The sequence below is a fragment of the Salvelinus alpinus genome, chromosome 14 (assembly GCF_045679555.1).
Source record: "Salvelinus alpinus chromosome 14, SLU_Salpinus.1, whole genome shotgun sequence".
NCBI lineage: Eukaryota > Metazoa > Chordata > Actinopteri > Salmoniformes > Salmonidae > Salvelinus > Salvelinus alpinus.
Genome location: NC_092099.1, coordinates 49013166 through 49038681, shown reverse-complemented (window position 1 = coordinate 49038681; position 25516 = coordinate 49013166). Strand labels below are relative to the sequence as shown.

Genomic DNA, 25516 nt, shown 5'->3' with positions numbered 1-25516 from the left:
TTTAGGTGTCTTCTGGCTGGGGAGTAGAAGCTGTTCAGGCTCCTGTTGGTTCCAGACTTGGTGCATCGGTACCGCTTGCCGTGCGGTAGCAGAGAGAACAGTCTATGACTATTTAAGTGGAAGGATGTTAGGCTATTTGGATGTTGAAAACATCAATATGACTGCAAATGACAGTACAAAAAAACATATTTTGTGAGTTTTACCATCAGGGTTGGAAAAACAACCCCATTATCCAGCAAAATTTGTTGGTCACATTTCGCTCATTAAAATCCACTAAACACTGCCCTTAATTCTACTTTTCACACTATATTTTGTAACTTTTTTTCGGTGGATCTCTATGGTGGATGATGAATTTGGAAACTAGCTTGCTCTCTTCAAAATATGCAAATACTTTTTACAACAAATGCCCCTGAATTGACTTCCATCCCTAACGCGGCTCATTAGCCTGCATTCCCTCCAAACTCTTTGTTCTAAACAAACTGTGCTCCACAAAGAAATCAACAAACTGCAATTTGTAGCGTATGCGGCTGTAATATTTTTTGCTCCGTTTCAGGCCTCTGTCCACCTGACAATGTCTAAGCAGCATGGTGGGAGTGGAGGATGGAGAGCTGTTTAAATACTGACACTAAACAGAAGGAACAACACTATACTGTCTGTTAAGATGCAAGTGAAAGTGTCTCTGTCTCAGTATTATATCTACGGAAGTATAAAGAGAGACTGTCCCCCCTGAGACTTAGACGCTCAAAGGAGCTTCCAGGGTGTTAGGCACAGCAGGTGCTGTCTACCTCCTGTCTACGGTTTCTGTCCACCCCTGTCTCCCCCATGTCCACCCCAATGTCTACGCACTCGTCTACGCATCCACCTACCTGCCCGTCTACCACCCATCTACACCTGTCTACCCCCTCCTCGTCTACCCGGCTACCCCCCCTCCCCATCTACCCCCGTGTCTAGCCCCCTGTCTTCCCATAATGCCTCACTCCCACCAGGATCCAGAGGAACAACGGTATAATCCAGTACAGAATGTGTGTATGCCTCCGGTTGATATCGATAGAGCAGCATCTGATACGTCACATGGATTAATAGACTGGTCCATCTCATCTCTGTTCTGGCAGAGCCACGGCTGAGGTATCAGTTGACAATTAGGCTAGCTACAGACACAGGCTGAATTCGAGAAAGTGCAGGTCGATACATGTGATTGAGAAACACAGCACTGTACTGTATCACTTTATATCCAATAATGTGTTGAATAGAGCGAGCTGCAAAACAGTTCAGAGCGAGAGAGAGAGAAAGTAACGATAACTGATCTGAGGGCTGACATGTGTAGGATTACTTATAGACCGACAGATCACATGACTATCACACACTTCATTAATTTCAAGTAATTTTTCACAGGTGGTGAGAATTCTCAATCAATGCTCAAAGCAGAAGTAACACAGAGGGTTCTATTTTCAGCTGGCGGTAAGGAGGAGCAAAAAACACGTCAATTTGGCAATTTACCTGTCAAACATCAGCTCGTATACGCTGAGGTGGGAGAGGTGGAAATATTTTAGGTGTCCTTAAAAAGTCCTTGGTACCAATATACCAATTTCAGTTAGCGCAAGTAGGGATATTTAAGACCGACCAAAAGCTGGTCGTAGTGGTAACGCAATTGGTTATGACATTGATTTAGCCAGCGTAGGCCCATACAGTAGCCTTATGTATATCACCAATGTTTTATTAAATATCACGAGCAGCAAAACAGACATGACATTTTTTATTAATATTGGACATTATTTTTGTCCAGCTTCTGTGAAAAGTTTGGACTCATTATCAGTGATGCCCATTGCATGAAGAGGTTTCTGTCACATTTAATCCCTCTCCGGCGCTCTAGGTCACCAGGCTGCTCATAATGGCGCAAACCTGTCACCATCATTTACGCGCACCATCATCCTCACCTGTACTCCATCACCTCCCTGATCACCTTCCCTATATACAGTTGAAGACGGAAGTTTACATACACTTAGGTTGGAGTCATTAAAACTTGTTTTTCAACCACTCCACAAATTTCTTGTAAACAAACTATAGTTTTGGTAAGTCAGTGTAGACACTGTTAATGTTGTAAATGACTATTGTTGCTGGAAACGGCAGATTTTTTATGAAATATCTACATAGGCGTACAGAGGAACATTACCAGCATTAGGAACATTACCATCAACCATCACTCCTGTGTTCCAATGGTCCCGTGTGGCTCAGTTGGTAGAGCATGGCGCTTGCAACGCCAGGGTTGTGGGTTCATTCCCCACGGGGGGACCAGGATGAATATGTATGAACTTTCCAATTTGTAAGTCGCTCTGGATAAGAGCGTCTGCTAAATGACTTAAATGTAAATGTTAAATGTAGCTCATCCGTTTATCATTTTAAAAGGCTAATTGATCATTAGAAAAACTAAGCATCAGCATTTGTGGGTTCGATTACAGGCTCAAAATGGCCAGAAACAAATAACTTTCCTCTGAAACTTGTCAGTCCATTCTTGTTCTGAGAAATGAAGGCTATTCCATGCGAGAAAATGCCAAGAAACTGAAGATCTCGTACAAAGCTGTGTACTACTCCCTTCACAGAACAGCGCAAACTGTCTCTAACCAGAATATAAAGAGGGGTGGGAGAACCTGGTGCACAACTGAGCAAGAGGACAAGTACATTAGTTTCTAGTTTGAGAAACAGATGCCTCACAAGTCCTCAACTGGCAGCATCATTAAATAGTACGCGCAAAACACCAGTCTCAACATTAACAGGACTGTATAGAGGCGACTCCGGGATGCTGACCTTCTAGGCAGAGTTCCTCTGTCCAGTGTCTGTGCTATTTTGCTACAGAGTAGCTAACAAATTGTCAGCCAACATAACGTGTAAGGTAACATATTTGAAAAGTCATTACTTTATTACATTGAGTAGCAAGCTACTGCGAGGACGCGCTCTATCGACTCTGAGGTTTGAGCATGCTTTTGGTGCATGCTTTTGGTGCGAGCTGGACTCCGGGCAAGAAGGTTGAGGGTTCGAAACTTGCTCCCTGCTTGTTTCATTTGAAGTCGTGTACAATTATTTGTTTATTATTTAGTGGATGGAGTCGGCAGAAATGGATGGCCTTAAAGGTAAATATTGATACAGTAGAATGAAAAAAATAATTACTTGGATTATGCATATTGTAACGAGTTACTTTCTGTATACAAACCCTTGACATCTCCTCATCAAACCTCCTAAGGCTGCTTTCTGTGCTGTATTGACGTATACTGAAAATGACATCTGCTGCTTTAGAATGAACGGTCATATCTCCGTTATTGTTTGTATATTTTCTTACTTTCAGAGTGCGAGCTGATCATGGGGTCAAAAATGTAGATATTGCCAGATCTATGGTTACTGTCCAAGGAACAGGCCATGGAAGCTTTATTGCTGGCAAAAGTGTCCATAACCAGAGGTAATTAAACTGTTCTGTGTTGTTTTTCTCGCTTCCTCTCTGCCTGTCTTGTTGTACATGGAACCTGTCTCACATGCATTAATTTAAAAGAAACTTAAGATGTCAGCTGCTAATTTTAATATTTACACCACATAAACACTCAGCCATTTTCACTGGACTATCAAGCCCCTGTTGCTGCCAAGTCATGATTTCCCTGGGGGAAATAACCAATAACCAAGTGGTGAGACACATAGCCCTCTATATTTAAATGTTTCAGGTACCCTCAGATAGGTGTCTGCGTCACATACAGTCAGTAACCACTCACAGAGCCACACACAACTTGCATTTCTATAACCTCAGTGTTCACTATTCATGGAGGAGATTAGGTTCCCCCCCCCCCACAAAACCTTTTCTTTCTCTCTGTTAGAGTGGCACGCTTATGGAGAGATGTTTAGAGTGCTGTGACATGTCAGTACTACTGTACTTGCTGCACAGTTTGGAAGAATAAGGCTACCTTGACCTGTCAAATTCTATCCACCTCTTCTGATATGGGATATGTGTTCCTACCTCAACTGCGGGCAGATCTGCAACATTTCACAGAGAGTTGGAATAATCACTCTTTAAGAACAGAGGCAAACCTGACACCTCACCAGCTGTGGCATATCGGAATGCTCCAAAACACCTGTGTCTGAGCCAGACTATGCAGAGGTATGTGTCTGTGTGACATCAAATCAACGTTTATTTGTCACGTGCGCCGAATACAACAGGTGTAGACCTTACAGTGAAATGCTTACTTAGAGGTTCTATTAGGTGAACAATAGGTAAGGTGAACAATAGGTAAGTAAAGAAATAAAACAACAGTAAAAAGACAGTAAAAAAAAACAGTAGCGAGGCTATATACAGACACCGGTTAGTCAGGCTGATCGAGGTAGTATGTACATGTAGATATGGTTAAAGTGACTATGCATATATGATGAAAAGAGAGTAGCAGTAGCGTAAAAGAGGGGTTGGCGGGTGGTGGGACACAATGCAGATAGCCCGGTTAGCCAATTTTAATTATTTATTTCACCTTTATTTAACCAGGTAGGCTAGTTGAGAACAAGTTCTCATTTGCAACTGCGACCTGGCCAAGATAAAGCAAAACAGTTTGACACATACAACAACACAGAGTTACACATGGAATAAACAAACATACAATCAATAATACAGTAGGAAAATCTATATACAGCATGTGCAAATGAGGTAGGATAAGAGAGGTAAGGCAATAAATAGGCCATGGTGGCGAAGTAATTACAATATAGCAATTAAACACTGGAATGGTAGGATGTGCAAGTAGAGATACTGGGGTGCAAAGGAGCAAGATAAATAAATAAATACAGTATGGGGATGAGGTAGATTGGATGGGCTATTTACAGATGAGCTATGTACAGGTGCAGTGATCTGTGAGCTGCTCTGACAGCTGGTGCTTAAAGCTAGTGAGGGAGATAAGAGTCTCCAGCTTCAGAGATTTTTACAGTTTGTTCCAGTCATTGGCAGCAGAGAACTGGAAGGAGAGGCGGCCAAAGGAAGAATTGGCTTTGGGGTGACCAGTGAGATATACCTGCTGGAGCGCGTGCTACGGGTGGGTGCTGCTATGGTGACCAGTGAGCTGAGATAGCAAAGACTTGTAGATGACCTGGAGCCAGTGGGTTTGGCGACGAGTATGAAGCGAGGGCCAGCCAAAGAGAGCATACAGGTCGCAGTGGTGGGTAGTATATGGGGCTTTGGTGACAAAACGGATGGCACTGTGATAGACTGCATCCAATTTGCTGAGTAGAGTGTTGGAGGCTATTCTGTAACTGACATCGCCAAAGTCGAGGATCGGTAGGATGGTCAGTTTTACGAGGGTATGTTTGGCAGCATGAGTGAAGGATGCTTTGTTGCGAAATAGGAAGCCGATTCTAGATTTAATTTTGGATTGGACATGTGCGGGAGCACTGGTTGGTCGGCCCAATTGAGGTAGTATGTACATGAATGTGTAGTTAAAGTGACTATGCATATATGATAAACAGAGACTAGCAGCAGCATAAAAGAGGGGTTGGGGGGGCACACGATGCAAATCGTTCGGGTAGCCATTCGATTACCTGTTCAGGAGTCTTATGGCTTGGGGGTAAAAACTGTTGAGAAGCCTTTTTGTCCTAGACTTGGCACTCCGGTACCGCTTGCTATGCGGTAGTAAAGAGAACAGTCTATGACTGGGGTGCCTGAGGTCTTTGACAATTTTTAGAGCTTTCCTCTGACACCGCCTGGTGTAGAGGTCCTGGATGGCAGGCAGCTTAGCCCCAGTGATGTACTGGGCCGTACGCACTACCCTCTGTAGTGCCTTGCGGTCGGAGGCCGAGCAATTGCCGTACCAGGCAGTGATTCAACCAGTCAAGATGCTCTCGATGTTGCAGCTGTAGAACCTTTTGAGGATCTCAGTACCCATGTCAAATCTTTTTAGTTTCCTGAGGGGGAATAGGCTTTGTCGTGCCCTCTTCACGACTGTGTTGGTGTGTTTGGACCATTCTAGTTTGTTGTTGATGTGGACACCAAGGAACTTGAAGCTCTCAACCTGCTCCACTACCCTATAGTCCACAATCATCTCCTTAGTATTGTGAATCGCCTGACAGATCTTCCTTTATATATGTATCATCACTAATACAGATGTTTATTTTGAGCATTCCAGATTCAGCAGGTGGAGGACCTGCTTTATCAGGAGGATAATGTGGAATCTTGAAACACTGACAATGGGGTCAATGTTCCTGACATCCCATGCCCCCTGTCTACTGAGAATCTTGCTGTGGTGCAACGTCAAGTGAACCCTACAGTACCACTGACTCCTCATCTTTTGGTCAGGACATATACATGGATGCTCTTCGATTAGTTATGAGTCTCCAGCCTTTTTAGGTGCAGTCCTCCCACACTATGTAGGATATTGTTTTAGCCCCAGTGCAACACTTGATAATGGCAACCAAAAAACAATTTTGGGAGGAGGATGAAATGGGAGCAGGCCCAGCTGTCAAAGTGGCAACGTAGACTATTCTGGATAGAGCAGGTACTTTTGTGTAATCTATTTCTTGTGAGGTTTTCTGTCCACAAATACAGAGAGCTGTGAAAGCCTGTGTGCAGATTAAGAGGTCCCAATGAAGAGCAGCTGTTCTCAGTCCTGGTCCTTGGGATTCAGAGGGGTGCACATTTCTGGTTTTGCCTTATTACTACACAGCTGATTCAAATTATCAAAATTTGTGACACTATCCTTGATATGATCCTGCTATTGTCATATGCTACACATGCACATGTATTCCAATGTTATCATGATTTGTTATAAGGGATATCATACAGGAAGTATTATTAAAGAGATACTTTACATTGAAATACAGATAGAGATGTAGTAGTCCCAGAGTTAATGATCCAAGGTCAGTTTTCCATTTCACCTCCTGATGATTATGATGACTGACCGTGTTAGAATAAAAAAAACTAAGCTTAATCATGCTCTCTCTCTATCTATCTATCTGTCTCTCGTCTGCAGGTATGTTTTGATGTGAGAGAGGAAGCCAGTCCCGTCCCTCATCTGCTCTTAAGATACCCTTCGGGCTGTCTGGGAGCCCAAGGCTGGTTAGGGGACACCGCTAGAGACACTATGTAATTGTGATGAACTGAGAGAATATTAGGGTAGCACTGTAATTCATTAATCATATGCTGTCTTCCCTGATCCTCTGTTTTCCCTCTTTCCTTTTCTGTCTTCTACACCTCTCTCCCCACCTCCTCTTTCTTCCTCTCTTTTTATAATGCACACCACATGTGCATTGAAGTACAGATTGAACATGTATTTATAATATACTTTTACAATTATAATATTTATAATGCATTTATAAACACCTGGATAATGAACTTTCAATAAAGCGTTTCACTTTCTCTACTGGTTGAAATTAAGTATCTCATTGAAATACTACACCTATCCTGTGTCCTCAGATTAATGCAGATGAAGGGAGTTAGATATGCACAGGAAGTGTAGTGTACTGTTTTTTTCTCTCTATGTATGAATTACAAATCAGCCTTTACTTAAATCATGTTTCTAGTCTATTGCATAGTTACAATGTGTCCCAGGAGCAGGAGTGGTAAACACTGTTGAAGTGTATAATTGTAATACATACATGCAGACACAGCATCATTCAAAGAACGGAGTTTGATTCACCTGGTATTGGATATGACTGAAAGAGAATGTCTCACAGAGATTCATACCTTATGTAGCCTCGCTACTTTTATAGCCTCGCTACTGTATATAGCCTGTCTTTTTGCTGTTGTTTTATTTCTTTACTTACCTAATGTTCACCTAATACTTTTTTTGCACTATTGGTTAGTGCAAAGTAAGCATTTCACTGTAAGGTTGTATTCGGCGCACGTGACAAATAAACTTTGATTTGATTTGATAACCAACTAATACCCAGGGGCAATCAGGCCTTAGAGAAAACAACAGCATAATAATAACACTTACAGTAGTAACAAAGACAACATATAGGAAAGACAGTTGGCTGACTGAGCTAATTGAGACGTGATGACAGACACTGACATGGTTTTCGATCACAGAGCAGTTTCTCAGAGGAAAATGTATCTCTGCCCAAATATTTCCCAAGCACTACAGTCTCGTTTCTGCAACACCCAGAATACATTGTTGTTTGTTATTAGGCACCTGTGGCTTGTTTTTTACTTTTTCCCCAAAAATCCCAAGGTTAGCCTGCATACTATCAGAACAGCTGCAACAATGCTTTCTCTGTATGATACAGTTTACAGACATGATGAGTATTGTCTTCTGTCTAATGTCCAAACGTCATTTATATACATATGGCCTTCCCACCGTTCTATATTAACCAATCAAGTGGCAGTCTTGTGTGACAATCAAAAGAGGAACTCTCTAGGACCTCCTCCTAAATCTATGTGTTTATACTACTCCGTCATTATCATCCCAGTGTGTATTTTCCTGCGTACATCGTGGTACTAAAGAAGTTTAAGTAAAGTTGTGATTTACTTTCAGTTTGGATGTGCGTACAATCCTCCATAGGGCTTTAATTAAGCAATAAGGCAAATATACCACGGCAAAGGGCTAATCTTATGTACAACGCAACGCAGAGTGCCTGGACACAGCACTTAGCTGTGGTATATTGGCCATATATCACAAACCCCTGAGATGCCTTATCGCTATTATAAACTGGTTATCAACGTAATTAGAGCAGTAAAAATAAATGTTTTGTATACGGTCTGATTTACCACGGCTGTCAGCCAATCAGCATTCAGGGCTCGAACCACCCAGTTTACAATCTTGCTTATCGACAATGTTTGAAATGTGCATGGCTCAGACAAATGTATTTTACAGTAGGCCTATATCAGCGTGAATGCTATGTTCAGAATATTATTTCCACATCGAAGCCATGCTACTATTGTTGAAAAACATATTTTACATATTTAGCAAATATGGGATAGACCTACATTTTGTTATTTTGTTTCAGGTTGGCATACACGGTACTGTCGCCACTCTTTTGATTCAAATCTCTCCTGATTAGTCTTTCTGGTTGCATCACCTCTGTGTGACAGGCTTCTCCACACTGAACTCATCATTAGCCAACACTGTGTGTCACTATGCAAAGAAACCAGAGGTTACTGGCTGATTAGCCCCTGGTGAATACCAGACTGGAGCCAAAAAGGCTCCCGTTGGACGAGAATGACAGCTTGGCTTCCATATCCCAGCAGCCCCAGATGGTGGGTCTGATACGGTTGCCCTCTCTCCTGCCTGTGGAAATGTCACCAGACCACTCACATTAAATACAGGCGTATTGAAGACTCAACTCCATTAGAACTGGGAAATAACTCTTACAATACTGTCTGGAGAAACAGTTTAAAGAACGGCAGACTGTCATAAAAAAAGACAACTGGTTTCCCAATCCCAGATGCACTTATTTGGTTACAGAAACTATGCTGTTATAGCTACCAGTCTGGCTCAATTATGGGTCCTGCTCAAAATGTTTGCAGGATCCACCCTAATCCCTGTATCATCAATAGAATCTGCAGAGTAATAGCTGCTTACAGAAAATGCTTGGCGGTCTTCCCAAGTTTAAAACCTTGCTTCCTGTCTGGTCGGTCTACATTGGCGATGAAAAGTAAAGAAACATACCTTGTTATTCTTGTGACTCAGACAAAGCTCCTGCATCATAGCTCTCTTAATGGCATTGTCAATATTAAGTGGGCGTTTGTAATCCTTTGCCAGTAACACCAGAAATAAATAGAAGATGGAACTTACGGACTTTACTGCTATTTGTAGCATATTTCATTTCACTCTATAAATAGGGAATTCTGTTGCATCAGTGTGTGAGCGATACGATTGGAAATGCAAATGCCTCCACTGGCACCACATTCATCAAATAGATTTTTCCTCTTCTATGGGGCTCCCGAGTTGTGCAGCAGTCTAAGGCACTGCATTTCAGTGCAAGAGGCGTCACTACAGTCCCTGGTTCGATTCCAGGCTGTCACATCCGGCCGTGATTGGGAGTTCCATAGTGCGGCACACAATTGGCCCAGCGTCGTCCGGGTTTGGCCGGGGTAGGCCGTCATTGTAAATAAGAATTTGTTCTTAACTGACTTGCCTAGTAAAATAAAAGTCACATAAAAAAATATACAATTATTTCTCTAAATAGCCTTATATATCTTAAAGTTGTTGCTTTGTTTGTTTGGTTTTAGCATTGACCAATACCAGTTAGCTGACCTCTCCAGACAAAATTAAATATCTTATGATAAACAACCAAGGATAATACAATTTTGACACAATCTGCAGAGAAACATTGGAGATGAATTTACATTGATACATTTGGGTTCATTATCACTCCAGTATTCAGAATATACAGCATACACTATGGGTGGTTGTGAGGAGATAACATAAACAAGCACAGGTGTATGGCAGTAGAACAAAAAAACGACCTTTTACAAAGATAAGGGGTATACTGTCACATAACGGGGTGTACCACAGACATACCTAGGAGGGTACGCCAACATACATAATTGGTTTAATACTGCAATACCCCTTTCCTCATCCATTATGTATAGGGTTTCTCTTTAATGACACCCGTAGCAAGGCATGCCTCTCATCTCTACTATCTCTGAATACGTAAGGCTACATTCAAGGGTGAGTCATTTGTTGACTCCTGTACTAAACGGAACCCGCGTCTACAACACAAGCTGGAGGTTGCCAAGAACAGCTTTCTAAAATGTGAAGAACCAAAGCCTTTTTCCCCTCACATTTCAAATTAGCAACATGCTCCCTGAAGTCACACACCAGAGGAAGTGTAAAACAGACTCCATCCACCCATATCCATCCATCCACATATCTATCCATCCATCCATCCATCCACCCATCCACATCCATCCACCCATTCATCCCTCCATCCATCCATCCACATCCATCCACCCATCCCCCCATCCATCCCCCCATGCATCCACCCATATCCATCCATCCATCCACCCATCCATATCCATCCACCCATTCATCCCTCCCTCCATCCATCCCCCCATCCATCCCTCCATGCATCCATCCACACTCTAAATATAACAAACGACAGAGAAACCTGTTTCATTTCATCAACGCAGTAGTAATTGAATTCTTCAAGGAAACATTTGGAATCTGTATGAATAAGGCGTACTGAAAAGAAAATCAATTGTAATCAACCTGATTCGTTGACTTCTTGTTGCCATTGTGATGTCTTGACTGTGTGTGCCTTCAGAAGGTATTCACACCTCTTTTCCCACATTTTGTTGCATGCGGAATTGAAATGGATTAAATTGAGATGGTTTGTCATTGGCCTACACACAATACCCCATAATGTCAAAGTGGAATTATGCTTTTCAAAAATATTACAAATTAATAACAAATTAAAAGCTGAAATGTCAATACGTTTTTAACCCCTTTGTTACGGTAAGCCTAAATAACTTCAGGAGTAAAAATTTGCTTAACAAGTCACATAATAAGTTGCATGGACTAACTCTGTCTGCAATAATAGTGTTTAACATGATTTTTAAATGACTACATCATCTCTGTACCCCACAAATTATCTGTAATGCAGTGAATTTCAAACACAGATTCAACCACAAAGACCAGGGAGGTTTTACAATGCCTCGCAAAGAAGGGCAGATGGGTAAAAATAAAAGAAGCATACTTTGAATATCCCTTTGAGCATGGTGAATTATTAATTACACTTTGGATGGTGTATCAATACACCCAGACACTACAAAGATATAGAGATCCTTTCAGAGAGGAAGGAAACCGCTCAGTGATTTCACCATGAGACCAATGGTGACTTGAAAACAGTTACAGAGTTTAATGGCTGTGATAGCAGAAAACTGAGGATGGATCAACAACAGTGAAGTTACTCTACAATACTAACCTAAATGACAGAGTGAAAAAAAAGGAAGCTTGTACCGAATATAAATATTCCAAAACGTGCATCCTGTAAGCAACAAGGCACTAAAGTACTACTGCAAAAAAATTGTCAGAACAATTAACTTTATGTTCTGAATAGAAAGTGTTGTTTTGGGGCAAATCCAATACAACACATTACTGAGTACCACTCTCCATATTTTCAGGCATAGTGGTGGCTGCATCATGTTATGGGTATGCTTGTAATCGTTAATGACTGGGGAGTTTCAGGATAAAAAAATAAACGTAATGGAGCTAAGCACAGGAAAAATCCTAGAGGAAAACCTGGTTCAGTCTGCTTTCCACCAGACACTGGGAGATGATTTCACTTTAACAGGACAATAACGTAAAACATCACATATACACAAGTTGATCACCAAGAAGACAGTGAATGTTCCTGAGCAATGATCAACAACAAATTTGACAAAGCTTGAAAAATGTTGAAAATAATAAAATGGGCAAATGTTACACAATCCAGGTGTGGATAGCTCTTAGAGACTTACCCAGAAAGACTCATAGCTTCTAAAGTTGATTCACTTTGTCATTATAGGTTATTGTGTGTAGATGGGTGAGAGAAAAATATATTTAATCAATTTTGAATTCAGGCTGTAACAATAAAATGTGGAATAAGTCAAGGGGTATGAATACTTTCTGAAGGCTCTGCATGTCCACACAGTGAACGATGCATCATATGGATAAGAGCACCTTTGCCTTGAGGACTTTACCAGTCCTGCCAAGCCATGCCAACTCAAACATTCAATAACCCCATCACCAGAGTACCTCATACAAGGCAGGCTTTATCAGTGGCTGCCCTTTTATTTGGGTATTTGGTTGAATGTCAATGTGTTTTGCTGTATGCCATCCATATTGATCTGCCTTTCTACATCTAACTGCCGGTGTGCTGTCCATCTCTGATCCATCCAGATAATCACCAACAGCAGTTATGACTGCACTATACACTGTACAAAATGATCAGAATTGATCCATTACATGACGTCAGATATATGAAGGAAATCCAGAACCATTACCAACAGGGGAAAAAAGAAATTGGATCATTATAACTCAGAGTAGGCTGGTGGAACGAGCTATATGAGAATGGGCTCATTGTAACGGCTGGAATTGGATAGATGGAACGGAGTCAAACACATCAAACATATGAAAACCACGTTTGACTCCGTTCCATTTATTCCATTCCAGCCATTACAATGAGCCCATCCTCCTATAGCTCCTCCCACCTACCTCCTCTGAGTGAATTACATACTTCTACTCCCTCCCATTGCCTTTCCATGTTATTATACATGCACTTTTCATCGACCCGTTCATGTGAGGTGCTTTTGAACATTCATTGCCTATGGTGGTTTGTATATACCAGGTTCTAGCTAGCTGAGATTTTTCTCCATACTGGAGACTTGAGTCTAAACAGTGGAGGTAGCCTTGTACTGCTGTGTTCTGCCTCATGTATCTCTTGATAAATTCATCAACCTTTTATGAATCTCAACAACAGTAGGAGTTCCTTACATTCTAGAGACTGAGTGAGAGCCTGCATTGCATGAATCATCCAGTAGAATATGTTGAGGATTCAGGACTGTTTTCACACCTGCATGCGTCGACAATACGATGCTGTCATCGCAGCTGCATTGTGGGTGGTGCAGTACGAAATGTACTGCAGTAAGTGCCTCAGTCAAGGGATGTCATTTATTCTGAAAGGTCTGTTCAAAGAGCTAATACAAACTGAAACCGAATGGAAAACCAAATCAAATAAAACATAATATGGTGTTGTCCGTGTGACAGTTTATATACGTAGTAGCTGTGATAGAATCGCTGGACAACTGGAGCACTATTCCACCCACAGAACACGTTTTCCTTGGGTTTCCTTGTGTTTCATACCATTCTATTCACTTCATTCCAGTCATTATTATGAGCCGTACTCCACTCACCAGCCTCCTGTGCCACAGAGGCATGGTGAAGTGTGTCACATCAAGAGATAGCCCTGGTAATGAAAGTCCCACTGTTTCCAGCCTGGTAAAGAAAGTCCTGCTGTTTCCAGCCTGTTAATGAAAGTCTCGCTGTTTCCTTGCCTGGTAATGAAAGTCCCACTGTTTCCAGCCTGGTAATGAAAGTCCTGCTGTTTCCAGCCTGTTAATGAAAGTCCTGCTGTTTCCAGCCTGTTAATGAAAGGCCTGCTGTTTCCAGCCTGTTAATGAAAGGCCCGCTGTTTCCAGCCTGTTAATGAAAGTCCCGCTGTTTCCAGCCTGTTAATGAAAGTCCCGCTGTTTCCAGCCTGTTAATGAAAGTCCCGCTGTTTCCAGCCTGTTAATGAAAGTCCCGCTGTTTCCAGCCTGTTAATGAAAGTCCTGCTGTTTCCAGCCTGTTAATGAAAGGCCTGCTGTTTCCAGCCTGTTAATGAAAGTCCTGCTGTTTCCAGCCTGTTAATGAAAGTCCTGCTGTTTCCAGCCTAGAAATGAAAGTCCTGCTGTTTCCAGCCTGTTAACGAAAGTCCCGCTGTTTCCAGCCTGGTAATGAAAGTCCTGCTGTTTCCAGCCTGTTAACGAAAGTCCCGCTGTTTCCAGCCTGTTAATGAAAGTCACGCTGTTTCCAGCCTGGAAATGAAAGTCCCGCTGTTTCCAGCCAAAGCCAAAGTCAACCTTCAAAATCACACTTTCACTCCCGGCAGGAAACTTTCCTTTTCAAGCACAATTCAATAAGATCAAACAAATGATAAAGTCCAAACGCCTGCCGAGCTTCAATGTGTACCATGTGAAGAGGAGGGCCCAGCAGCATAAGCTGATAATCATTGGATGAATTAGGTTATATAGATGCAGGACATTGTGGATATTCAGTATAAATGATGAAGATTTGCTTGTGGAGCCAGATCAGGTAGCCTTCATAGGGCACCAGACCTAAGAGTGCCCCCTTGTTATCTCTCTGTGATAGAGGATTGCATGAGGACATGCTCCTCTGAGAGAATGTGGCTGCCATTATCTCTGTCACCTGACACAGGGGCCACACAAACCTCCCATGATAGATCTATGGCTTCTCCTTTTGTTTCTCAAAGGTAAATATGAGAACAGTCATTTGCTTGTCCTCTAGAAGAATCTAGCCATTTCATCTCTGAGCAGCATGTCAATCCTGATCACTGGATACATTTGAGAACCACAAGAAAGTCATAAATGAATAATGCAGCTGTCAGTTTAGCTCAGTTCACTGGGTTACATGACTAGAATAAATTGCCCATCTTACTGGCGCCAGGTCTCAGAGTAAGCTGCCACCCACCAATTCTATGTTTTAGACAACAATCATAGACTACCAGTATTTTGGTCATGCCTGGTTCTGAAGTTGGATAACACTGAATAAACCGACCATCAGTCATTAGGATAAATAACCTATAGGGCCATAGCTGTGGGAGTTAGGGGTGCTGGAGGTGCTGCAGCACCCCTGGTGGTGAGATGGTCAAACTGCAGTAATTAGTGTTGAAAACTATTAAACTATAAAACTATTTTCCCGTTGCATTATTGATAATGGGATTGGGGTAGGGGAAAGACAAAAACATGGGATATTTATAAATGGACCCCATTGTGCATGGAGAGCTCTCAGCTCTGTTTCGTAAACGATGTGCTATGATATGATATGATATGCTATTATTTGTATTTGTATTTATTACGGATCCCCATTAGCCAAGGCAGCAGCTACTCTTCCTGGGGTACAGCAAAATTAAGGCAGTTATACATTTTTTAAAAACATTACGATACATTTGTACATCAGGCCCCAGATTTCACAACATATTACGTTTGTGCCCTCAGGCCCCTACTCTACTACCACATATCTACAACACGTGTGTGTATAGGTTGGCTATTTGAGCAAGAAAAGTTTTTTTTACTGTCCTTAGGTAGGGGAATGACTTTTGCTTCCTTCCAGGCCTGAAGGCACACACTTTTTAGTAGGCTTAAATTGAAGACATGGCAAATAGGAGTGGCAATATAGTGTGCTATTATCCTCAGTCATTTTCATTCCAAGTTGTCAGACCCCGGTGGCTTGTCATTGTTGATAGACAACAATAACTATTTCACCTCTTCCACACTTACTTTACAGAATTCAAAAGTACAATGCTTGTCCTTCATAATTTGATCAGATATACTTGGATGTGTAGTGTCAGCGTTTGTTGCTGGCATGTCATGCCTAAGTTTGCTATTCTTGCCAATGAAACAATTATTAAAGTAGATGTCATTGGGTTTTGTGATGAATGAGCCATCTGATTCAATGAATGATGGAGCAGAGTTTGCCTTTTTGCCCAAAATTTCATTTAAGGTGCTCCAAAGCGTTTTACTATCGTTCTTTATGTCATTTATCTTTGTTTCAGAGTGTAGTTTCTTCTTCTTTTTATTGAGTTTAGTCACATGATTTCTCAATTTGCAGTACGTTTGCCAATCGGTTGTACAACCAGACCTATCTGCCATTTATTTTGCCTCATCCCTCTCAACCATAACATTTTTCAATTCCTCATCAATCCACAGGGATTTAACCGTTTTTACAGTCATTTTCTTAATATGTGCATGATTATTAGTAACTGGGATAAGCAATTTCATGAATGTGTCAAGTGCAGCATCTGGTTGCTCCTCACGACACACCACAAATATTCTTTACATCAACAACATAGGAATCACTACAACACTTATTGTATGACCTCTTACACACTATATTAGGCCCAGCCTTAGAAACATTGGTTTTCCTAGATATGGCTACAATATTGTGATCCCTACATCCGATGGATTTGGATTATGCTTTCAAACTCATTTCTGAGGCATTAGTAAAGATGCGATCAATACATGTTGATGATTTTATTCCTGTGCTGTTTGTAACTACCCTGGTAAGTTGATTGATAACCTGAACCAGGTTGCAGGCCCTAGTTCCAGTTTGAAGCTCTCTCTGGAGTGGACAGCCTGATGAAAGCCAGTCAATATTTAAATCACCCAGAAAATATACGTCACTAATGATATCACATATATTATTATCAAGCATTTCACACATGTTATCCAGATACTGACTGTTTGCACTTGGTGGTCTATAGCAGATTCCCACCGGAATGTGCTTCAGGTGAGACAGATGAACCTGTAGCCATATTACTTCAACAGTAGTTAACATGATATCCTCTCTAAGCTTTACAGGAATCTGGTTCTGAATATAAAAACAGCGACACCTCCACCTTTGGCATTTCTGTATTTTCTTTAGATCTTAAAACCATGTATTGCTACAACTGTATCATCAACAGTATTATCTAAGTGAGTTTCAGAGATTGTCAGAATATGAATGTAATCTATTACTAGCAAATTATTGATTACATGAACCTTGTTTGTTTAGTTACATATGTTAAGGTGGCTATTTTTAACACCTTTCTGTGATGCTTAAATGTTTTTCTTGCTTTACTGGGATGCTTAGCAGAGCTAGACATGCTCAGGTTTTTTGTGTTAGTGCAGGGTGAGCTGCACACAGTGGACTTCCTGCTTGGGTGATGTAGAGGTTAATCAAATCAAATTTATTTATATAGGCCTTCTTACATCAGCTGATAAATCAAAGTGCTGTACAGAAACCCAGCCTAAAACCCCAAACAGCAAGCAATGCAGGTGTAGAAGCATGGTGGCTAGGAAAAACTCCCTAGAAATGCCAAAACCTAGGAAGAAACCTAGAGAGGAACCAGGCTATGAGGGTTGGCCAGTCCTCTTCTGGCTGTGCCGGGTGGAGATTATAACAAAACATGGCCAAGATGTTCAAATGTTCATAAATGACCAGCATGGTCAAATAATAATAATCACAGTAGTTGTCGAGGGTGAAACAAGTCAGCACCCAACAAGTCAGGTTAATCCAGGACCTGCAGTGCCTAGCTCCCCTCCTACTCCCCAGGTGCTCTCATTTGTTGACTTCTGTAACCGTAAAAGCCTTGGTTTCATGCATGTTAACATTAGAAGCCTACTCCCTAAGTTTGCTTTATTTACTGCTTCAGCACATTCTCCCAACCCGGATGTCTTAGCCGTGTCTGAATCCTGGCTTAGGAAAACCACCAAAAACCCTGAAATTTCCATCCCTAACTAAAACACTTTACACCAAGATAGAACTGCCAAAGGGGGCGGTGTTGCAATCTACTGCAGAGATAGCCTGCAGAGTTCTATCTTACTATCCTGGTCTGTACCAAAACAATTCGAGCTTCTACTTCTAAAAATTCACCTTTCCAGAAACAAGTCTCTCACCATTGCCGCTTGCTATAGACCACCATCTGCCCCCAGCTGTGCCCTGGACACCATATGTGAATTGATTGCCCCCCATCTATCTTCTGAGCTCGTCCTGCTAGGTGACCTAAACTGGGACATGCTTAACACCTCGGACATCCTCTTTCCGGCGCCGAACAGGATGGCTGCCTCGCTTCGCGTTCCTTGGAAAATATGCAGTATTTTGTTTTTCTATGTGTTATTTCTTACATTGGTACCCCGGGTGATCTTAAGTTTCATTACATACAGCCGGGAGGAACTACTGAATATACGATTAACGTCAACTAACCACCCTTCCTACCAGGAATATGACTTTCCCGAAACGGATCCAGTGTCTTGCCTTCCACCCAATACAATGGACCTGATCCCAGCCGGCGAAGCTACACGACGCCGAAAAAGGGGCAAACGTAGCGGTCTCCTGGTCAGGCTTCGGAGACGAGCACATCGCGCTCCACTCCCTAGCATACTACTCGCCAATGTCCAGTCTCTTGAGAATAAGGTCGATGAAATCCGAGCACGGGTAACATTCGAGAGAGACATCAGGGATTGCAACGTGCTCTGCTTCACGGAAACATGGCTAACTGAAAAGACGCTAACGGAGTCGGTGCAGCCAGCTGGTTTCTTCACGCATCGCGCAGACAGAAACATACATCTTTCTGGTAAGAAGAGGGGCGGGGGGGTATGCCTCATGATTAACGAGACGTGGTGTGACCATCATAACAACACTCAGGAACTAAAGTCATTCTGTTCACCTGATCTAGAACTCCTCACAATCAAATGTAGACCGCATTATCTACCAAGGGAATTCACTTCGGTCATAATCACAGCCGTATATATTCCCCCCCAAGCAGACACATCGATGGCCCTGAACGAACTCTATCTGACTCTCTGTAAACTGGAAACCACACACCCTGAGGCTGCATTCATCGTAGCTGGGGATTTTAACAAGGCTAATCTAAAAACAAAACTCCCTAAATTCTATCAGCACATCGATTGTCCGACCAGGGCTGGCAGAACTCTGGACCATTGTTATACTAACTTCCGCGACGCATATAAGGCCCTCCCCCGCCCTCCTTTCGGAAAAGCTGACCACGACTCCATTTTGTTGATTCCAGCCTACAAACAGAAATTAAAACTACAAGCTCCCGCGCTCAGGTCTGTTCAACGCTGGTCCGACCAATCTGAATCCACGCTTCAAGACTGCTTTGATCACGCGGATTGGAATATGTTCCGCACGGCGTCCAACAACAACAATGATGAATATGCAGATTCGGTGAGCGAGTTCATTAGGAAGTGCATTGACGATGTCGTACCCAGAGCAACGATTAAAACATTCCCAAACCAGAAACCGTGGATTAACGGCAGCATTCGCGTGAAACTGAAAGCGCGAACCACTGCTTTTAACCAGGGCAAGGTGACCGGAAACATGACCGAATACACACAGTGTAGCTATTCTCTCCGCAAGGCTATCAAACAGGCTAAGTCCCAGTACAGAGACAAAATTGAATCGCAATTCAACAGCTCAGACACAAGGGGTATGTGGCAGGGTCTACAGTCTATCACGGATTACAAAAAGAAAAGCAGCCCCGTCGCGGATCAGGATGTCTTGCTCCCAGACAGGCTAAATACCTTTTTTGCCCGCTTTGAGGATAATACAGTGCCACTGACACGGCCCACTACCAAAACCTGCGGGCTCTCCTTCACTGCAGCCGAGGTGAGTAAAACATTTAAACGTGTTAACCCTCGCAAGGCTGCAGGCCCAGACGGCATTCCCAGCCGCGTCCTCAGAGCATGCACAGACCAGCTGGCTGGTGTGTTTACGGACATATTCAATCAATCCTTAGCCCAGTCTGCTGTTCCCACATGCTTCAAGAGGGCCACCATTGTTCCTGTTCCCAAGAAAGCTAAGGTAACTGAGCTAAACGACTACCGCCCCGTAGCACTCACTTCCGTCATCATGAAGTGCTTTGAGAGACTAGTCAAGGACCATATCACCTCCACCCTACCGGACACCCTAGACCCACTCCAATTTGCTTACCGACCCAATAGGTCCACAGACGACGCAATCGCAACCACACTGCACACTGCCCTAACCCATCTGGACAAGAGGAATACCTATGTGAGAATGCTGTTCATCGACTACAGCTCAGCATTTAACACCATAGTACCCTCCAAACTCGTCATCAAGCTCGAGACCCTGGGCCTCGACCCCGCCCTGTGCAACTGGGTCCTGGACTTCCTGACGGGCCGCCCCCAGGTGGTGAGGGTAGGTAACAACATCTCCACCCCGCTGATCCTCAACACTGGGGCCCCACAAGGGTGCGTTCTGAGCCCTCTCCTGTACTCCCTGTTCACCCACGACTGCGTGGCCATGCACGCCTCCAACTCAATCATCAAGTTTGCGGACAACACTACAGTGGTAGGCTTGATTACCAACAACGACGAGACGGCCTACAGGGAGGAGGTGAGGGCCCTCGGAGTGTGGTGTCAGGAAAATAACCTCACACTCAACGTCAACAAAACAAAGGAGATGATTGTGGACTTCAGGAAACAGCAGAGGGAGCTCCCCCCTATCCACATCGACGGGTCAGTAGTGGAGAAGGTGGAAAGTTTTAAGTTCCTCGGTGTACACATCACGGACAAACTGAATTGGTCCACCCACACAGACAGCGTTGTGAAGAAGGCGCAGCAGCGCCTCTTCAACCTCAGGAGGCTGAAGAAATTCGGCTTGTCACCAAAAGCACTCACAAACTTCTACAGATGCACAATCGAGAGCATCCTGTCGGGCTGTATCACCGCCTGGTACGGCAACTGCTCCGCACACAACCGTAAGGCTCTCCAGAGGGTAGTGAGGTCGGCAGAACGCATCACCCGGGGCAAACTACCTGCCCTCCAGGACACCTACACCACCCGATGTCACAGGAAGGCCATAAAGATCATCAAGGACAACAACCACCCAAGCCACTACCTGTTCACCCCGCTATCATCCAGAAGGCGAGGTCAGTACAGGTGCATCCAAGCAGGGACCGAGAGACTGAAAAACAGCTTCTATCTCAAGGCCATCAGACTGTTAAACAGCCACCACTAACATTTAGCGGCCGCTGCCAACAAACTGACTCAGCTCCAGCCACCTTAAAAATGGGAATTGATGGAAATTATGTAAAAATGTACCACCAGCCACTTTAAACAATGCCACCTAATATAATGTTTACATACCCTACATTACACATCTCTTATGTATATGTATATACTGTACTCTATATCATCTACTGCATCTTGCCATCTTATGTAATACATGGACCACTAGCCACTTTAAACTATGCCACTTTATGTTTACATACCCTACAGTACTCATCTCATAGGTATATACCGTACTCTATACCATCTACTGCACCTTGCCTATGCCGTCTGTACCATCACTCATTCATATATCTTTATGTACATATTCTTTATCCCTTTACACTTGCGTGTATAAGGTAGTAGTTGCGGAATTGTTAGGTTAGATTACTTGTTGTTATTACTGCATTGTCGGAACTAGAAGCACAAGCATTTCGCTACACTCGCATTAACATCTGCTAACCATGTGTATGTGACTAATAAATTTGATTTGATTTGATTTGAAAAGAATCTAAGCTTGATGCCCTCAATCTCACACAAATGATCTATGAACCTACCAGGTACAACCCCAAATCCGTAAACACGGGCACCGTCATAGATAACATCCTAACTAACTCGCCCTCCAAATACACCTCTGCTGTTTTCAACCAAGATCTCAGTGATCACTGCCTGCATCCGTAATGGGTCTGCGGTAAAACAACCACCCCTCATCACTGTCAAACACTCCCTAAAACACTTCAGCGAACAGGCCTTTCTAATCGACCTGGCCGGGGTATCCTGGAATGACATTGACCTCATCCCGTCAGTAGAGGATGCCTGGTTATTCTTTAAAAGTGCCTTCCTCACCATCTTAAATAAGCATGCTCGATTCAAAAAATGTAGAACCAGGAATAGATATAGCCCTTGGTTCACTCCAGACCTGTCTGCCCTTGACCAGCACAAAAACATCCTGTGGCGTTCTGCATTAGCATCAAATAGCCCCCGTGATATGCACCTTTTCAGGGAAGTTAGGAACCAATATACACAGGCAGTTAGGAAAGCTAAGGCTAGCTTTTTCAAACAGAAATTTGCATCCTGTAGTACAAACTCAAAAAAGTTCTGGGAACCTGTAAAGTCCATGGAGAATAAGAGCACCTCCTCCCAGCTTCCCACTGCACTGAGGATAGGAAACACTGTCACCACCAATAAATCCACAATAATTGAGAATTTCAATAAGCATTTTTCTACGGCTGGCCATGCTTTCCACCTGGCTACCCTTACCCCGGTCAATAGCCTTGCGCTCCCCACAGCTACTCGCCCAAACCTCCCCCACTTCTCCTTCACCCAAATCCAGATAGCTGATGTTCTGAAAGAGCTGCAAAATCTGGACCCCTACATATCAGCGGGGCTAGACAATCTGGACCCTCTCTTTCTAAAACTATCTGCCGAAATTGTTGCAACCCCTATTACTAGCCTGTTCAACCTCTCTTTCGTATCGTCTGAGATTCCCATAGGTTGGAAAGCTGTCGCGGTCATCCCCCTCTTCAAAGGGGGAGACACTCTAGACCCAAACTGCTACAGACCTATATCTATTCTACCCTGCCGTTCTAAGGTCTTTGAAAGCCAAGTTAACAAACAGATTACCGACCATTTCGAATCTCACCGTACCTTCTCCGCTATGCAATCTGGTTTCAGAGCTAGTCATGGGTGCACCTCAGCCACACTCAAGGTCCTAAACGATATCATAACCACCATCGATAAGAGACATTACTGTGCAGCCGTATACATCGACCTGGCTAAGGCTTTCGACTCTGTCAATCACAACATTCTTATTGGCAGACTCAACAGCCTTGGTTTCTCAAATGATTGCCTCGCTTGGTTCACCAAATACTTCTCCGATAGAGTTCAGTGTGTCAAATCGGACGGCCTGTTGTCCGGACCTCTGGCAGTCTCTATGGGGGTGCCACAGGGTTCAATTTTCGGGATGACTCCCTTCTCTGTATGCATCAATGATGTCGCTCTCGCTGCTGGTGATTATTTGATCCACCTCTACGCAGACGACACCATTCTGTATACCTCTGGCCCTTTGTTGGACACTTGTTAACTAACCTCCAGATGAGCGTCAATGCCATACAACTCTCCTTCCGTGGCCTCCAACTGCTCTTAAATGCAAGTAAAACTAAATGCATGCTCTTCAACCGATCGCTGCCCGCACCTGCCCGCCCGTCCAGCATCACTACTCTGGACGGTTCTGACTTAGAATATGTGGACAACTACAAATACCTAGGTGTCTGGTTAGACTGTAAACTCTCCTTCCAGATTCACATTAAACATCTCCAATCCAAAATTAAATCTAGAATCGTCTTTCTATTTCGCAACAAAGCATCCTTCACTCATATATATATATATATATATACACACACACACACACACACACACACACACACACACACACACACACACACACACACACACACACACATATATATATATATATACACACATACATACACACACACACACACACACACACACACACACACACACACACACACACACACACACACACACACACACATTTGTATGTATATATATATATGCATGTGTGTATATATATACACATATGTGTGTATATATATACATATGTATGTGTGTGTATATACATACATACATACATACATACATACATACATACATACATACATACATACACACACACACATATATATATACAGACACATACATACATACACACACACACACACACACACACACACACACACACATATATATATATATATACATACACATATTTACATAAATACACATACACACATACACACACATATACATATACATACATATTTGTAATTGGTTACACAATACACCATTTATCCTCCAACTAAAAACTCAGGTGAGGAATGATGACCTCTAGCGACGACAATATCAAAACAATTGGACTAATACACTTCATTATAAGGGATTCTCGCACAGCAAAGATAAAAAATGAATGTCTGTTATCATACCAGAGAGAAACATATATCAACGATGACGTGAATGACAACAGAATTGAATATAATTTCCACAAAGTGATTTTACTGCTAATTGTGCTGCTGTGACAATTATATAGCGGACTGATATTTCAATAGCCAGGTGATTGAATCATCCGAAGATAAGCAATCTAGAACAATGTATATCACAGCCAAACGACAGTGGGCGAAGAAACCACATTTCTCACTTTATAGCTTCAACAAATGGCCCTACACCTATAGCCTACATAAAAAAGACCCTTAGAAACATTAGCTAGGCTACTGCTTCATCAGGCACATCTGTTTTTTTGTTCATTCGAGTCATACGACTACTGCAAAATGCATGTCACAAAACGCGCGCGGTTTCATTTCCAACTTCTGATACTCACGGTGATTGGCGGCGGATGCAGAGCTGGAGGTGTTCAAAACACAGACAATGAAGAAATATAACCGTGACAACTTTCTCAATTCCATCCTCCCTACTGTGATATATCCTTGTTGTAAGAAGAGATTAAATCTCATGAAAGCGATGCCTCCAAGTGTCTCAAGCGCGGACGGAATCATGCTCTGTGCTTAAAGCGAAGTGAAAAAGTAAACCACTCCCCCGTTAACAGTCCTTCCCAGATGCACAGGGAATATCGAAGAATATCTCTCTCTCTCTCTCTCTATCAATTTCTCTCTTTCAATTTCTCTTTAGGGTGGGTGGGGGTACTGTAGTGTGTGTGTTTACGGTGCATTCAGAAAGTATTCACACCCCTTGACTGTTTCCACATTTTGTGGGTACAGCCTGAATTTAAAATAGAGTAAATTGAGATTTCGTGTAACTGGCCTACACAAAATACCCAAATAATGTGGAATTATGTTTTAAGAAATGTGTACAAATGAATTAAAAATTAAAATCGGAAATGTCTTGAGTCAATAACTATTTAACCCCTTTGTTATGGCACGTTTAAATGTAAGTTCAGGAGTAAAAATGTGCTTAAAAGTCAAATATTGCCTCCTGATTGGCGTAGCTGTCTAAGGCAGTGCATCTAAGTGCTAGAGGCGTCACATCAGACCCTGGTTCAATTCCAGGTTGTATCACAACCGGCCGTGATTGGGAGTCCCATAGGGCGGCGCACAATTGGCCCAGCATCATCCGGGTTAGGGTTTGGCCGGGGTAGGCCTTCATTTTAAATAAGAATTTGTTCTTAACTGACTTGCCTAGTTAAATAAAGGTAAAATAAAA

The 25516-nt window shown here is 42.7% G+C and overlaps 1 protein-coding gene across 6 annotated transcripts in view; it reads right to left on the bottom strand.

The window, feature by feature from the left end:
• Positions 1-24880, bottom strand: part of LOC139539009 (contactin-associated protein-like 5) — a 114684-nt gene extending 89804 nt beyond the window's left edge. For 3 of the 6 annotated variants that reach the window (XM_071341661.1, XM_071341662.1, XM_071341664.1), the window contains exon 1: positions 24678-24879. In XM_071341661.1, coding sequence (XP_071197762.1) covers positions 24678-24852 — 175 coding nt within the window. In that variant the 5' untranslated portion in view covers positions 24853-24879. Of the gene's footprint in view, positions 1-24677 lie in introns of all 6 variants that reach the window. The other 3 variants (XM_071341663.1, XM_071341665.1, XM_071341660.1) reach the window with 2 other exon arrangements.
• Positions 24881-25516: the final 636 nt, after the last annotated feature.